This window comes from Stomoxys calcitrans, chromosome 4, assembly GCF_963082655.1.
Source record: "Stomoxys calcitrans chromosome 4, idStoCalc2.1, whole genome shotgun sequence".
NCBI lineage: Eukaryota > Metazoa > Arthropoda > Insecta > Diptera > Muscidae > Stomoxys > Stomoxys calcitrans.
In genome coordinates this window covers 168335883-168351105 of record NC_081555.1, presented here as the reverse complement: position 1 = coordinate 168351105, position 15223 = coordinate 168335883, and the positions used below count along the sequence as shown (strand labels likewise).

General features: G+C 39.6%; 1 protein-coding gene across 6 annotated transcripts in view; it reads right to left on the bottom strand.

The window, feature by feature from the left end:
* Positions 1-15223, bottom strand: part of LOC106086785 (runt-related transcription factor 3) — a 55080-nt gene that overhangs the window by 20317 nt on the left and 19540 nt on the right. For 4 of the 6 annotated variants that reach the window (XM_059366990.1, XM_059366992.1, XM_059366991.1 and 1 more), the window contains exon 2: positions 8258-8371. The exons of the other annotated variants lie outside the window; for them this stretch is intronic. In XM_059366990.1, the coding sequence (XP_059222973.1) occupies positions 8258-8371 (114 nt within the window). The remainder of the gene's footprint in view (positions 1-8257; positions 8372-15223) is intronic. 6 annotated transcript variants of the gene reach the window in all.

The window sequence follows — 15223 nt, the reverse complement described above, 5'->3', positions numbered from 1 at the left end:
GCCTGAAAAAATACCAGCATTGTGCTCTTCTCTCAAATACCATTTATTCAAACCCCATATTGCCATTGGCTTAAGAGGAGTTTACAGGATGAAGCGTTCACCAAACACATGGCCACAAAATAGGTTATCAAATTCGTTTTCTAATCTCAAATACCTTTCATTTGAGCCACATATTGGCATGGTCGAAATATTTTTTCCCTTTGGGGGTGTTTTGGGAAAGGGGTGATGCCCTAATTACATGGTCCTACATTTGGATATCAAATTCGTATTCTACTTTCAATTACCATTATTTGAGTCCCATATTGCGATGGTCACTAAAAAATAACTGTTTGTGGGGTATTTTGGGAAAGGGGTAGACCCCCAGAAAATTGGTCCCGAAAATGGGTGTCAATTCTTGCTCTACCCCCAATACCATTCATTTAAGCTCCACATTGACATGGGCGGTAAATATGCCCGATTTAGGGGTGTTTTGGGGATAGGGGTGGGCCCCCAAACACTAAGCCCGGAAAATATATCAGCAACGTGCTCTATTCTCATATAACATTTATTTGAACCCCATATTGCCATTGCCCTCGAAATTGGATATCAAATTCGTTTTCTAATCTCATTTAAACTCCTTATTGCAAAAGTCAGCAAATATGTCCGGTTTGGGGTATTGGCCCTAAAAACTATGAATATTTAGTTCCACTCTCTTTAAGACCCAAATTGTCTTGGTGAGCAAATATGTCCTATTTAAGGGTTGTTATGGTGGTGGGAAGTCCCCTAGACAGTTGGCCCCTAATGTTGATATCAGAAGCGTGGTCTACTCCCACATACCTTTAATTTGAGCCCCATATTGCTATGGGCCGTAAATTTGTCCCCTTTGGGGGGATGTTTTTAGTGAGAGGCGGCCCCCCAAACAATTGGTCCCATATTTGGATATAAGATTCGTTTCCCACATTCAAATACCTTTTATTTAAGCCCCTTATTCCCATGGTCAGTAAATAAGTCCATTTGGATATAAGATTCGTATTCTACTCGCAAATACCTTTCATTTGAGTCGCATATTGCCATGGTCGGTAAATATGTCCGATTTAGGGGTGTTTTGGGAGTTGGGGTGGTCCCCCTATCACTAGGTCCGACAATTGGATATCATATACGTTTACTTATCCTAAATACCTTTCATTTGAATCCCATATTGTCGTGATTGGCCTAAATAAATTTTTGGTAGATTTTAGGGAGGGGCAGCCCCCTAGGTACCCCATCCGCAATTTGGCTACCAAATTTTTATTTTTAGGGTGCTATATGAGAGCACACAAAATTTCGCTTAAATCGCACCACCCATCTCCGAGATCTGGCGTTTCTGAAAATTAGGGTAAGGGGGAGGGTCCGCCCCCCTTTAGATATCAAAAAATTTAGCACCCTATTTTCACCACGGTGTCATTATGCACCACCTGTGAAAATTTCAAGAAAATCGGTTCAGCCGTTTCTGAGTCTATAAGGAACACACAAACATACAAACAAACAAACCTACAAACAAACACAAATTGATTTTTATATATTTTTTTTTTTTATTCTATATATCTAAATATAATCCGATCTGAACGATATTTACGTCAGATATCGGGAGGCTTAAACTAACTCACTGTTTCAAATTTCAACGAAATCAGGTAATAAATAAAGCTTTTATGGGCTTCAGACCCATTATCTGGAGATCGGCCTATATGGCAGCTATATCTTAATATGGACCGATCTAATCCATATTTGGGTCAGATATCGGGAGGCTTAAAATATCTCACTGTTGCAAATTTCAGCGGAGATCGGTCCATATGGCAGCTGTATCTAAATAGAGTTCGATCTGAACCATATTTATGTCGGGTGTCAGGAAGCTAAAAATAACTCACTGTTTCAAATTTCAGCGAAATCGGGTTATAAATAAAGCTTTTTTTCGCTGATATTTTGTGAGTTATGTTTCGACTTTAAATATTCGAGTTAGTTTTGTACAAGTTGGCACACAACCTGGCGAATTTGTTTTTATACCCACCACCTAAGGATATGCGTATATTCATTTTGTCTTTCCGTTTGCAACACATCGAAATATCCATTTCGGACCCTAAAAAGTATATATATTCTTGATCAGCGTGAAAATCTAAGACGATCTAGACATGTCCGTCCGTCTGTCTGTTGAAATCACGCTACAGCCTTTAAAAATAGAGATATTGAGCTGAAACTTTGCACAGATTCTTTTTTTGTCCATAAGTTCGAAGATGGGCTATATCGGACTTGATATAGCCCCCATATAGACCGATCCGACGATTTAGGGTCTTAGGACAATGAGAGCCACGTTTATTATCCGATTTTGCTGAAATTTGGGACATTGAGTTCCGTTAGGCCCTCCGACATCCTTCACCAATTTGGCCCAGATCGGTCCAGATTTGGATATATCTGCCATATAGACCGATCCTCCGATTTTGGGTCTTAGGCCCATAAAAGCCACATTTATTATCCGATTTTGCTGAAATTTGGGACAGTGAGTTGTGTTAGGCCCTCCGACATCTCTCGTCAATTTGACCCAGATCGGTCCAGATTTGGATATAGCTGCCATATATTGTAGACCGATCCTTCGATTTTTGGGTCTTAGGCCCCTAAAAGCAACATTTATTTTCCGATTTTGATGAAATATGGGACAGTGAGTTGTGTTAGGACCTTCGATAGCATTCGTTAATTGGGCCCAGATCGGTCCAGATTTGGTTATAGCTGCCATATAGACCGATCCTCCGATATAGAGTCTTAGGCGAATAAAAGACACATTTATTATGCGATTTTGATGACATTTGGGACAGAGTGTTGTGTTAGGCCCTTCGACAACTTTCTTCAATTTGGCCCTGATCGGCTCAGATTTGGACATAGCTCTAATATAGATTGATCTCTCGATTTAAGGTGTTGGGCCCATAAAAGCCACATTTATTATCCGATTTTGATGAAATTTGGGACCGTGAGTTGTGTAAGTCCCTTCGACATCTTTCTTGAATTTGGCCTTTAACGCTTCAGATTTGTATATAGCTGTCATATAGACTGATTTCTCGATTTAAGGTTTTGGGCCCATAAATGGTGTATTTATTGTCCGATGTCGCTGAAATTTGGGACAGTGAGTTATGTTAAGCCCCTTGATTTACTTCTGCAATATGGCACAGATCGCTTTAGATTAGGATATAGCTGCCATATAGACCGGTCTCTCGGTTTTAGGTTTTGAGGTCATTAAAGGCGCATTTATTGTCCGATGTCGCTGAAATTTGATACAGTGCTTTGTATTAGGTCCTTCGACACTTTTCTGCAACTTGGACCAAATTGGTCCAGATTTGGATATAGCTGCCATATAGACCGATATCTTGATTTAAAGTCTTGGCCCCATAAAAAGCGCATTTATAATCCGATTTCACTGAAATTTGACACAGCGACTTATGTTAGGCTTTTCGACATCCGTGTATGGTTGAGATCGGTTTATTTTCAGATATGGCTACTGTACTTGTTATTAGTTGGTCCAAATCGGAATATATTTCGATATAACTGCTATGGGACATAAGGTATGCAGTTTTCACAGGATTTTGATGAAAGGTGGTTTATCCCCCCGAGGTGGGGGTATCCAAAGTTCGGCCCGGCCGAACTTTACGCCTTTTTACTTGATTTTTTTTTTATTTTTATTTCTATTCAATTTAAAGTCTTTAAATAAAGAACTCAGCTGTAAAGCTGCCATTGTTATTAAACCACCTCCTTTACGGAAAACTTTTGAAATTAAAATAATAAAAAAAGCCAACAACAAATACAACAAAACTTAAACGAGATAAATCATTTTGTGGAAAGTCAAGAGAAAATGAGTTAAAACAATGGAGTTTATAGAAAAGGACAATGCCAGCACATTAGCAAAGGCTATAGAGAGGTGGTGGCAGAAGCAACATCCTTTGAAAGCAGTCACTGCGAACTTGGCCAAATGTAAGGTTTTTAAGCCAGCATAGACCTATGTCGTAACATACACATGCAGAGTGGGGCCATTGTTCAACTATAAGTGTGGTGGCAGGGAGGGGGCTTAACATATGCAAAATGTAATATATTTGCATCTTTATAAATATTTCAAACTACAAAATGGACCTGCTGTCCTGATGGCCCCGGGCATTGTTTTAGCTTTAGCCGAGGATGCCATAGACATTACAGCTGACTATGGGCCACCTTTGCTCGGCTGGCTTTGGCAACATTGTCGCTTCCTGTTACAACCCTTCGTTTTGTGTACCATGTATTTTGTAATGTTATTTAGCATTAATGAATATTCCTGAAAGATGAATTGTTTTCCATATCTACACTCACACAACATTGACAACAACGTCAGTAAAATTTGCAGCAAGGCAAGGAAAGGCAGCAGCTCAACAGCCACAAAGACAAACATAAAGAACACAGTTTTGTTTGTCTAAAGGCCATAAACTATCGTCTGAATCACAAAATTACTACCATAGTAGAATGGAAAAATGGTCTCACTGCAGCACAGTGGAGGGGGAATAGTGAAGAGACAGTGGGTAATTTTGAAATTTGAAAATAGAAAATTGAAAAACACAGAAAGTAAAATTGTTTGACACAATTCAAAAGTAAAATTTTTACTCCACCATGCTCTTTTATCAATTTGATTTAAGAAACGATTATTTGGCTCAAATTATTTCTAAACACTAGTGTCACACGAATGCAAAACATGTATTGAAAGTGCGACATCAATGTATGCAATGATGGGCTTTCTTGCACGCATGGCACGATGGGCCGTTCGCGATAGTATTGCACATCGTCGCCATGGTTGTTGTTGTAGCCACATACTTGCATATAGGGTTGGGGTGATTATCGGCTAGCTCCGTTTGGGAAGCAGAGTCGTAGCGGTACATAGACCGGATCGCTGATGTTACCCCATGAATTTGCAAAATGATATTTAAAGCCGAAAACAACATGATTTTCCAAATCTTTTTTATACCCAGCACCGTAGGATAGGGGGTATATTCATTTAGTCATTCCGTTTGCAACACATCGAAATATCAATTTCCGACCCTACAAGGTATATATATTTCGGATCGTCGTAAAATTCTAAGACGATCTAACGATGTCGGTGTGTATGTCCGTCCGTACGTATGTTGTAATCATTCTACAGTCTTCAAAAATTGAGATACTGGGCTGAAATTCGACACAGATAAGTCTTTTTGATGCATGCAGGTTAAAATCTTGAACGGCCCCAATTGGACCATATTCGGATATAGACCGATTTTCCGATAAAGGGTCTAATGCCCATAAAAACAAAATTTTTCATCCGATTTTGCTGAAGTTTGAAACAGTGAGTAGTTTAAGAAAACTGACCCAAATATGATCGAATCTATAATTAGATATACCGATCAGATCGAACTATAATTAGATATACCTACCATATAGACCGATCTCCCGACAAAGGGTCTGAAGGCCACAAAAGCTTCACTTATTACCCGATGTCCCTGAAAATTGAAATAATGGATTATTTTAAGCCTCCCGACATCTGATCTAAGTATGGTTCAGATCGGACTATATTAAGATATAGCTGCCATATAGACCGATCTCCCGATAAAGGGTCAGAAGGCCATAAAACCTTTATTTTTTTTAACCCATTTCGCTTAAAATTGTAACGGTGAGTAGTTTCAGGCCTTTTAACTTCAAACCCAAATATGGTTCTTATCGGACTATATTTAGATATAGCTGCCATATAGACCGATCTGCCGATAAATGGCCTGAAGACCATAAAAGCTTTATTTATCTCCCGATTTCGCTGAAATTTGCAACAATAAAATATTTTAAGCCTTCTGACATCTGACCTAAATATGGATTAGATCGGTCCATATTTAGATATAGCTGCCATATAGACCGAACTCCCGATAAAGGGTCTGAAGCCCATAAAAGCTTTATTTTTTATCCGATTTCGCTAAAATTTGAAACAGCTAGTTATTTTCAGCTTCCTGAGACCTGTTCTAAATATGGTTTAGATCGGACTATATTTAGATATAGCTGTCATATAGACCGATCTCCCGATAAAGGGTCTGAAGCCAATAAAAACTTTATTTATTACCCGATTTCACTGAAATTTAAAACAATGCGTTTTTTTAAGCCTCCTTATATATCAACTAAGTTTGGTTCAGATCGGACTATATTTAGATATAGCTGCCATATAGACCGATCTTCCGATAAAGGATCGGAAGCCCATAAAAGCTTTATTTTTTAGCCGCTTTCGCTGAAATTTGAAACATTAGGTAGTTTTACGCCTTCCAACATAGAACCCAAATATAGTTTAGATCGGACTATATTTAGATATAGCTGCCATATAAACCGATCTCCCGATAAACGGTCACAAGCCCATAAAAGCTCTATTAATTACCCGATTTCGTTGAAATTTTAATCAGTGGGTAGTTTTAGGCCTCCCGACGTCCGTCCCAAATATGGTTTGTATCGGACTATGTTTAGATATAGCTACCATATAGACCGATCTCCCGATGAAGGGTCTGAAGCCCATAAAAGCTTTATTTTTTATCCGATTTCGCTGATATTTGAAATACAAAATTTAACAGTGTCTTATATTTATTAGACCACTCAATGTCAGTGCCGAATGTGGGTGCATATGTTATCCAATTTTCACCAGATTGTGGCGAAAGGGGGTTTACATATACACCCGAGGTGGTGGGTATCCAAAGTTCGGCCCGGCCGAACTTAACGCCTTTTTACTTGTTTTTTATATTTTTATACACTACACCACTACTGTGGTACAGGGTATTATAACTTAGTGAATTAGTTTGTAACACCCAAAAGGAAGAGGGATAGGCCCATTGGTAAGTATACCGACCGACTCAGAATCACTTTCTGATTCGATTTAGCCACGTCTGTCTGTCCGTCTGTCTGTCCGTTTGTCCATGTTAATTTGTGTACAAAGTACAGGTCGCAGTTTTCATCCGATCGTCTTCTAATTTGGTACAGGCATGGTTTTTATCCGAGAGACGAAGCCTATTGAAATTGGAAAAAATCGGATCAGATCTGGATATAGCTCCCATATATATGTTCGTCCGATTTTCAGTAATAATTCGATCAAATAGTCATTTGTAAACCGATTCTCTCGAAATTTGGCAGAAAGGATTTTCTTTCGACTCTCAACATTACTGGTGGATTTCATGAAAATCGGTTCAGATTTAGATATAGCTCTCATATATATATTTCGCCCGATTTTTACTTCTATTAACCCATCTAGCCAAAATTTTGTAAAACGCTTTCCCCGACGACTGCCACAGTATCTGAAGAGTTTGCTCGAAATCGGTTTAGATTTAGGTATAGCTCTCATATATATGTTCGTCCGATTTTGAGAAATATTCCAAAAAAGTGCTCATTTGTTAACCGATTCTGTCGAAATTTTGCAGGAAGGATTTTCTTATGACTCTCAATACTACTGGTGAATTTCATAGAAATCGGCCCAGATTTAGATATAGCTGTCATATATGTCTATCTCCCGATTTTCACTCCTAGAGCCACTGCAAGCGCATTGTTTGAACAATCTTGCCAAAATTTTTGCACAACGCTTTCCTCGACGACTACCACATTATCTGAGAAGTTTGCTCGGAATCGGTTCAGAATTAGATATTGCTCCCATATATACGATCGTCAGATTTTGGGTAATTTGCCATAATGTTGTCATTTGTCAACCGTAGTTTTTATAGTTTGAACATATTTGCTTGACGAGGTCCATCGAAATTGGTTTAGAAATGGATATAGGTCCCACATCGCACTTATAGGGTAGGTGTAGGGTATTATACAGTCGGCACCGCCCGACTTTTGCCCTTCTTTACTGTTTATTTCTTCCTTTTTCTTCCCCACTGTGCCTCTCGTAAATTGAAAAATTCTTATCACCAAACAAAAAATCTAATGAATTGTATTTTATTTAAATGTTCCTGGGGGATAAAATGAAATCTTGTTCTCTGTCTTTACTTTTAAGGATTTATGAGATTTTGGTGCTGATGCTGCTGCTGCTTCCAAAATTTTAGTTTAAAATCCAAAATAAATACATATTTATTAATACTGTCTGTTTGGCATTTGAGTAATTCAAGAACACAGGAGTATGAGTAAAGGATTTACGGAGTTAATGGTGAGTACTTGAAGGAGTTGATGGTATGCCTGTGTGTGCTTGTGTATGAGTTTTCTAGTGTATGGGTGATGTGAGTGCTTAGTTATTGATGCATTGCGTACTTACTGGTTTTTGAACGTGGCTCTCGAGGTCCATCGACGGTTACCTTAATGGCCTTGTTGTATGTGGCAATATGTGGCGGATTTGTCGAAACTGTGATGGTTAGTGTAAAGCTTTTCCCTGAAAGAAATTAAAGAAGTTATAATTAATTTTGTAAATTAAATTTGCCACCGAAAATATCTTCAAAATAAAGTAAAAATCGAATATAAAAAAATTCAATTTGTGTTGGTTTGTTTGTTTGTTCCGCATAGACTCTAAAACGGCTGAACCCATTACCATGAAATTTTCACATATTGTGTAGGTTGGTCTGGAAGCAAACTTAGGCTATAAAATTTGTTGATATCGGAAGGGGAGCGGACCCTCCCCTTAGCCCAAAAGTACTACCCAAAAATATAAATGGACCAATCGGGACAATATGAGATTCAAATAAAAGATATTCAAGAGTAGAGTACGAATTTCATAATAAAAGTTGGGCCCAAATATCTGGGGGGCCACCCCGCCCCCTTAAAATAGGCTTGTTTGACGCTCATGACAATATGGGACTCAAATGAAAGGTATTCGGGAGTAGATTACGAATGTGGTCAGGAATTAGGAATAGGCTATATAATTTATTGATAACGGAAGGGGGCGGACCCCTCACCGCTACCCCAAAAACACCGCCCAAAATGGACCGATAAGGGATATCAAGGGAATAGTATGCGGTAGTAGATAACGAATCTGGCATACAAATTCATGTCGAAGTATAGGGGGTCACCCCATCCCCACACAAAAACGCTCAAAATGGGCACATTAGCCAATCACGGATATATGGATCCCGGTTTGATTGTTCCGAATAGACTGGAGAACGGCAGAACCAATTTTCGCATACTTTCTAGGTTAGTCTGCAAGGAAACATAGGCTATATAATTTTTCGGTATCGGAAGGGGGACGGACCCTCCCCCTTATGCCAAAAACACAACCCAAAATCAAAAGTGGACCGATCAGAGCAATATTGAAATCAAAAAGGTACTGGAGAGTAGAATACCAATATGGTATTAAAATTTGAGTCTAAGTACCCATCGGGCCGCCCCAACCCCAAACCCCCCCCCCCAAACAGACATATTGGACGTTCATTTCAATATGGGGCTCAAATGAAATGTATTCGGGAGTAGATTTCGAAACTGGCATACAAAATCAGATCGAAGTATAGGGGGTCACGCCAACCCTCAAAAACGCCGTAAGACCCATTATGACCATATGATAGTTGGCTAAACCGATTTTCTTAAAATTTTCATAGATTGTGTACGTTTGTCTGGAAGGAAACATAGGCTGTATAATTCTAAGATATCGGGCGGACCCTCCCCCTAACCCCAAAAACGCCACCCATATCCGAAAGTGGACCAATGAGCACAATAAGGGTATCAAATGAAATGGATTGGAGACCAGAAAACGAATATGTTATTCGAATTTGAGCCCAAGTACCCAGCGGGCCCCCCCCCCCCCCCCCAAACCCAAAACTCCTCTAAAACAGATACATTCGAAGTTCATGTCAATATGGGACTCAAATGAAAATTCTGAGGCAGTAGATTACAAATATGGCATAAAAGATTAAGTCCAAGTAATAGGAGGTAGCCTACCCCCAAAATACCCCCCAAATAACCATATTAGCCGACCATGACTATATGGGACTCAAATGAAAGTTACTAGGGAGTAGATTACGAATATGACATTAAAATTTGCTAACAAGTCTAGGTGGCGCTTGGTTATTTGACCCATTATGACAATATAGCACTCAAATGAAAGGTATTTGAGAGTAGAAAACGAATTTGATATCCCATTTTGGAGCCAAGTGATTTGGAGTACGCCCTAAGGCACCCCCTAAACTGAACTTCATTTCCGTTGGGAATAAAGAACGAATTTGTTATCCATTTTCAGTCAAAAGTGCCGGTGGCCGCCCCAGCCCCAAAACACCCTCCAAACGGTTATATTTACCGGGGCTCAAATTAAAGGGATTTCGAAGTGCAGCACGAATTTGATAGCCATATTTGAGTCGAAAAGTGCGAAAGGTGCCATCCCTCCCCTAAGGAAGAACATTACCACCAGGAACCGAGAAGGCGCAAATTCTCACACATCAATGAGTGCTTTCCGATTGAAATTTAAACTCAATGATAAGGGACCTTTTTTTAAAGACGAGTCCGAACGGCGTCCCGCAATGTGACACCTCTTTGGGGAAAGTTTTTTAAATGACCATGCATGGCGTTTTGTAACTCGCAAATGTCGCCAACCTTAAGAGGGGATAAAATAAAATAAATGTCTCCTCTTATGGGCTACCGCTTATTACTTGGTGGGCTATCTCTTATTACTTGGATGTTGTCGCGTGGCACCATGCTACATGCGGCGCCTCCGATTATATAACAACAAGTCCATCCTTGTTGGTGGATAAATAGTCTTTTTCCCAAAGATATATCTCTCGGTTAAGGGCAGCCATCCTTCCCGGCAGCCTATGCACACATGAATGGGTCTTAATTGGATGGGGGCACTGGAGCTTGCATGGAACATCCTTAACGTCAGGGAATGTTATGGACTACCGAACTTGTGCAGCGTTTTTCATGTAGCGCTCTTCGCGAAGCGGCATGATGTACGTGGACAATCAGGGGGAGCTAAATGCTCTGGCGTTGGGCTCCCTGAGGTCAAAACTGGTTAGTAGATGAAAAGAGCTTTTTCGGCTATGAGAAAGTCTGTCGCGATCTGCTGGGTCCCAAGTCATCAAGGTGTGGCGGGGAACGAAGCGGCAGACGAGCTGGCCATACCATAGCAGGTTTTCCAATGGAATCAGTAAGATTTTCACTGTGCGAGCTACTTGGTAGGCTGGAAGCCTTCTACGACAAAAGCGCTGGACGCCTTCTACGATGAGAGCGTGGGCTGGTGCAGTAGGTTGTAGGGTATCAAAGGCCATGTGGCCGAGTATTTTACGAAACAGGACGTCGCTTATCCTTAGTCTGTAAAATCAGGACTTCTAATTGAATTCCTGACAGGTCATTGCAACGTCGGTTGTTTGACCTCGAGCTGGGTGCAAGGAGTGGCATACTCCTGCAGGATATGAGATGATAAGGAGGAGTTGGAGATGGTCGAGCAGCCTTGAGTCACTGCCTTGTAATTGAGAGGAGAAGAAACGGGTTAATCCTTTGAATATCCAAAACTGAGCTGCCTTAATTCTAATGGAAGGTCAAATTCAACATTCTTTGAAAATTTCGGGAAAATTGGGTTAGTCTTCTCTGTTGTCTCTCCATCCCCCTGGTATCATAACATCCCCCTGGTATGATATCCACCGCCAAGGATATATTTATCCTATATTATCCTAGATGAAAACAATGTCCAAATATATTGCAAACTAGACCATTTATCGACAGGCCTAATAAAACTCACTGTCGCAAATTTCAGCGAAACCGAGACCTTACATAGGCAGATCGGTCTATAAGGCAGCTATATAGAAATATATCCCAATGTAAACCATATTCGGGTCGGATATCGGCCCAAAGACCCAAAATCGGCAGTTCAGTTTAAATGGCAACTATATCGAAATACAGTCCATTTTGGCCCATGACTCTTCACTTTCCTATCAAAATTCATAGAAATAGGTTTAGAGCTCCCATATACATATATGAATCGCCATATTCTCTCATTTAGATGCAAAGAAGCTCATTTTTCAATCGTCTTCGAAGGTTGCACAATATTGTTTCCATATCCACATCCATGTGTGTGATTAAATCTTGTCAATATTTTCGAAGGAGCACTGGTACACTGTCAGCTGTTGTCCAAACATAAAATTCCCTTAAAAATTTAATTTTAGTAAAAAATTAAATCGAAAGTTTTCGGTTAGATTGCATCATCTATTTTTATACCCACCACCGAAGGATGGGGGTATATTCATTTTGTCATTCCGTTTGCAACACATCGAAATATCCATTTCCGACCCTATAAAGTATATATATTCTTGATCAGCGTAAAAATCTAAGACGATCTAGACATGTCCGTCCGTCTGTCCGTCTGTCTGTTGAAATCACGCTACAGCCTTTAAAAATAGAGATATTGAGCTGAAACTTTGCACAGATTCTTTTTTTGTCCATAAGCAGGTTAAGTTCGAAGATGGGCTATATCGGACTATATCTTGATATAGCCCCCATATAGACCGATCGTCCGATTTAGGGTCTTAGGCCCATAAAAGCCACATTTATTATCCGATTTTGCTGAAATTTGGGACAGTGAGTTGTGTTAGGACCTTCGACATCCTCCGTGAATTTGGCTCAGATCGGTCCAGATTTGGATATAGCTGCCATATAGACCGATCATCCGATTTAGGGTCTAAGTCCCATAAAAGCCACATTTATTATCCGATTTCGCTGAAATTTGGGACAGTGAGTTGCGTTAGGCCCTTCGACATCCTCCGTTAATTTGGCTCAGATCGGTCCATATTTGGATATAGCTGCCATATAGACCGATATGCCAATTTAGAGTCTTAGGCCCATAAAAGCCACATTTATTATCCGATTTTGCTGAAATTTGGGACAGTGAGTTGTGTTAGGCCCTTCGACATCCTCCGTGAATTTGGCTCAGATCGGTCCAGATTTGGATATAGCTGCCATATAGTCCGATCATCCGATTTAGGGTCTAAGTCCCATAAAAGCCACATTTATTATCCGATCTTGCTGAAATTTGAGACAGTGAGTTGTGATATGCCTTTCGACATCTTTCTTCAATTTGGCCCAGATCGGTTCAGATTTGGATATAGCTGCCATATAGACCGATTTCTTGATTTATGGTTTTGGGCCCATAAAATGCTTATTTATTATCCGATGTCGCCAAAATTTGGGACAGTGAGTTACGTTAAACCCCTTGACATACTTCTGCAATATCGCACAGATCGGTTCAGATTTGGATATAGCTGCCATATTGGCCGATATCTACGTTTTAGGTTTTGGGGCCATAAAAGACGCATTTGTTGTCCGATGTCGCTGAAATTTGAGACAGTGAGTTTGGTTAGGCTCTTCGAAGTCCTTCTTCAATTTTGCCCAGATCGGTCGAGATTTGAATATAGCTGCCATATAGACCGATATCGCGATTTAAGGTCTTGGCCCCATAAAAGGCGCATTTATAATCCGATTTCACTGATATTTGACACAGTGACTTATGTTAGGATTTTCGACATCCGTGTCGTATATGGTTCAGATCGGTTTATTTTTAGATATAGCTACTGTACTTTTAGTATTTGGTCCAAATCGGAACATATTTTGATATAACTGATATGGGACATAAGGTATGAAATTTCCACCGAATTTTGATGAAAGGTGGTTTACATATATTCCCGAGGTGGTGGGTATCCAAAGTTCGGCCCGGCCGAACTTAACGCCTTTTTACTTGTTTCAGTTCTTCTGACTAAATACAGTCATATTTTAAATTCAAACCAAACAATGAAAAACCCAGAAACAAAGGCAGGGGGATAAAAACAACCATCCACAATCTAAACCCAAACACATGAAATGTTGCAAATGCAAAACCGAAAGCTAGAATGAAGAAACGGAAAACAAAACATGCAACAAACAGCCCACACTAAATGGCGCACAAAAATGTTTGTGGCCTCAGTGCTGATAATTGTTAAAAATGGAAGCTCCAATCGGCCCCAAACAGCCTTTGCCACTATGCAATACATTCGGCGAAATCCTGGCAACATTGCCTCCCGGAGGGCCCATGTGAGCGTAATAGATAACCAGTGATTTTTTTTTTTTATTGGGACGATGCATTCAATTTGGCTTGGTTGATTCGCTTGGCACGTTTTCGTTTGGTCCTTATAGCCACCCGCTTCTTCTGCTCTTGCCATCCAGCAATTTCGGTTCATTTGAGAATATGGTATTGTATAACTAAACTGAATTTGATTCCCGGTTATTCAAAAAGAAAAAAAAAACGAACGCATAGTTTCCATATGTGTCAGCCAGATGATGAGAGAAGAGATGAGGTAGGTAAGGCTTTGGAATACAAAACTCCCGCATAGACCCCCAGTGAGGATACAAAGTGGATGGACCACCGATATCAACAAAGTGTTGAACAATTGAATTGATTGTGTGCGGATGCCTCAAAACTAGCCATGGCCAACAGTATACAACAACAACAACAATAAACATTTCAAACCTGTGGTGGCATAGCTTTGCATGAGCATACCCTAACCAGTGGGAGACCCGCCGTTCCCTCCTCTTGTTAAAGGACTACAAACAAATGCTTGTAATACTCCAAATAAACTACAAACAAAGTCCGTTCCATTTCATTTTGGGCCCAAAGCTTTGGCGTCACAAGAACGATGCGATGCGATAGATATGCCGCCATCGATCCATGCCACCGCTGTAGTATTTGGCGTTTTATGTAACAAGCATTTGGTGGTGGTTGCCTGTGATGGTGAAGGTCCTTTGGCTTCCTCCTCCTGGTATTGGAAGAGCAGAAAAAATTGCTCTATTTGAATAAACGCGTCAATGCGGTTTCTGTGCCACCAAAGTATTCCAACAAAAGTTGCAACTATGCGACACGATGTGTGGGTGATTTCAAGATACCCATCAAATAGACAAAAATCTAAATATAAACCCCTCAATACCGCTTTTGTTTTCACTCTGGGCAAATAATGTTTATGTCTCATATGAACACAGCAAGGCTGAGCTCCCTGCTTGGTGCGGGTTTGTCTGAATCAAAGGACAATAAATCAAATTGCAGCCAACGAATTTCTAATCGTCCTAAGATTTAATATGTCACATTAACTCCAAAACAATAAAAATCTAAAAAATCTAAATTAAATAAAATAAAATAAAATAAAACAAAAAAATAAAATAAAATAAAATAAAATAAAATATAACAAAACAAAATAAAATAAAATAAAATAAAATAAAATAAAATAAAATAAAATAAAATAAAATAAAATAAAATAAAATAAAATAAAATAAAATAAAATAAAAT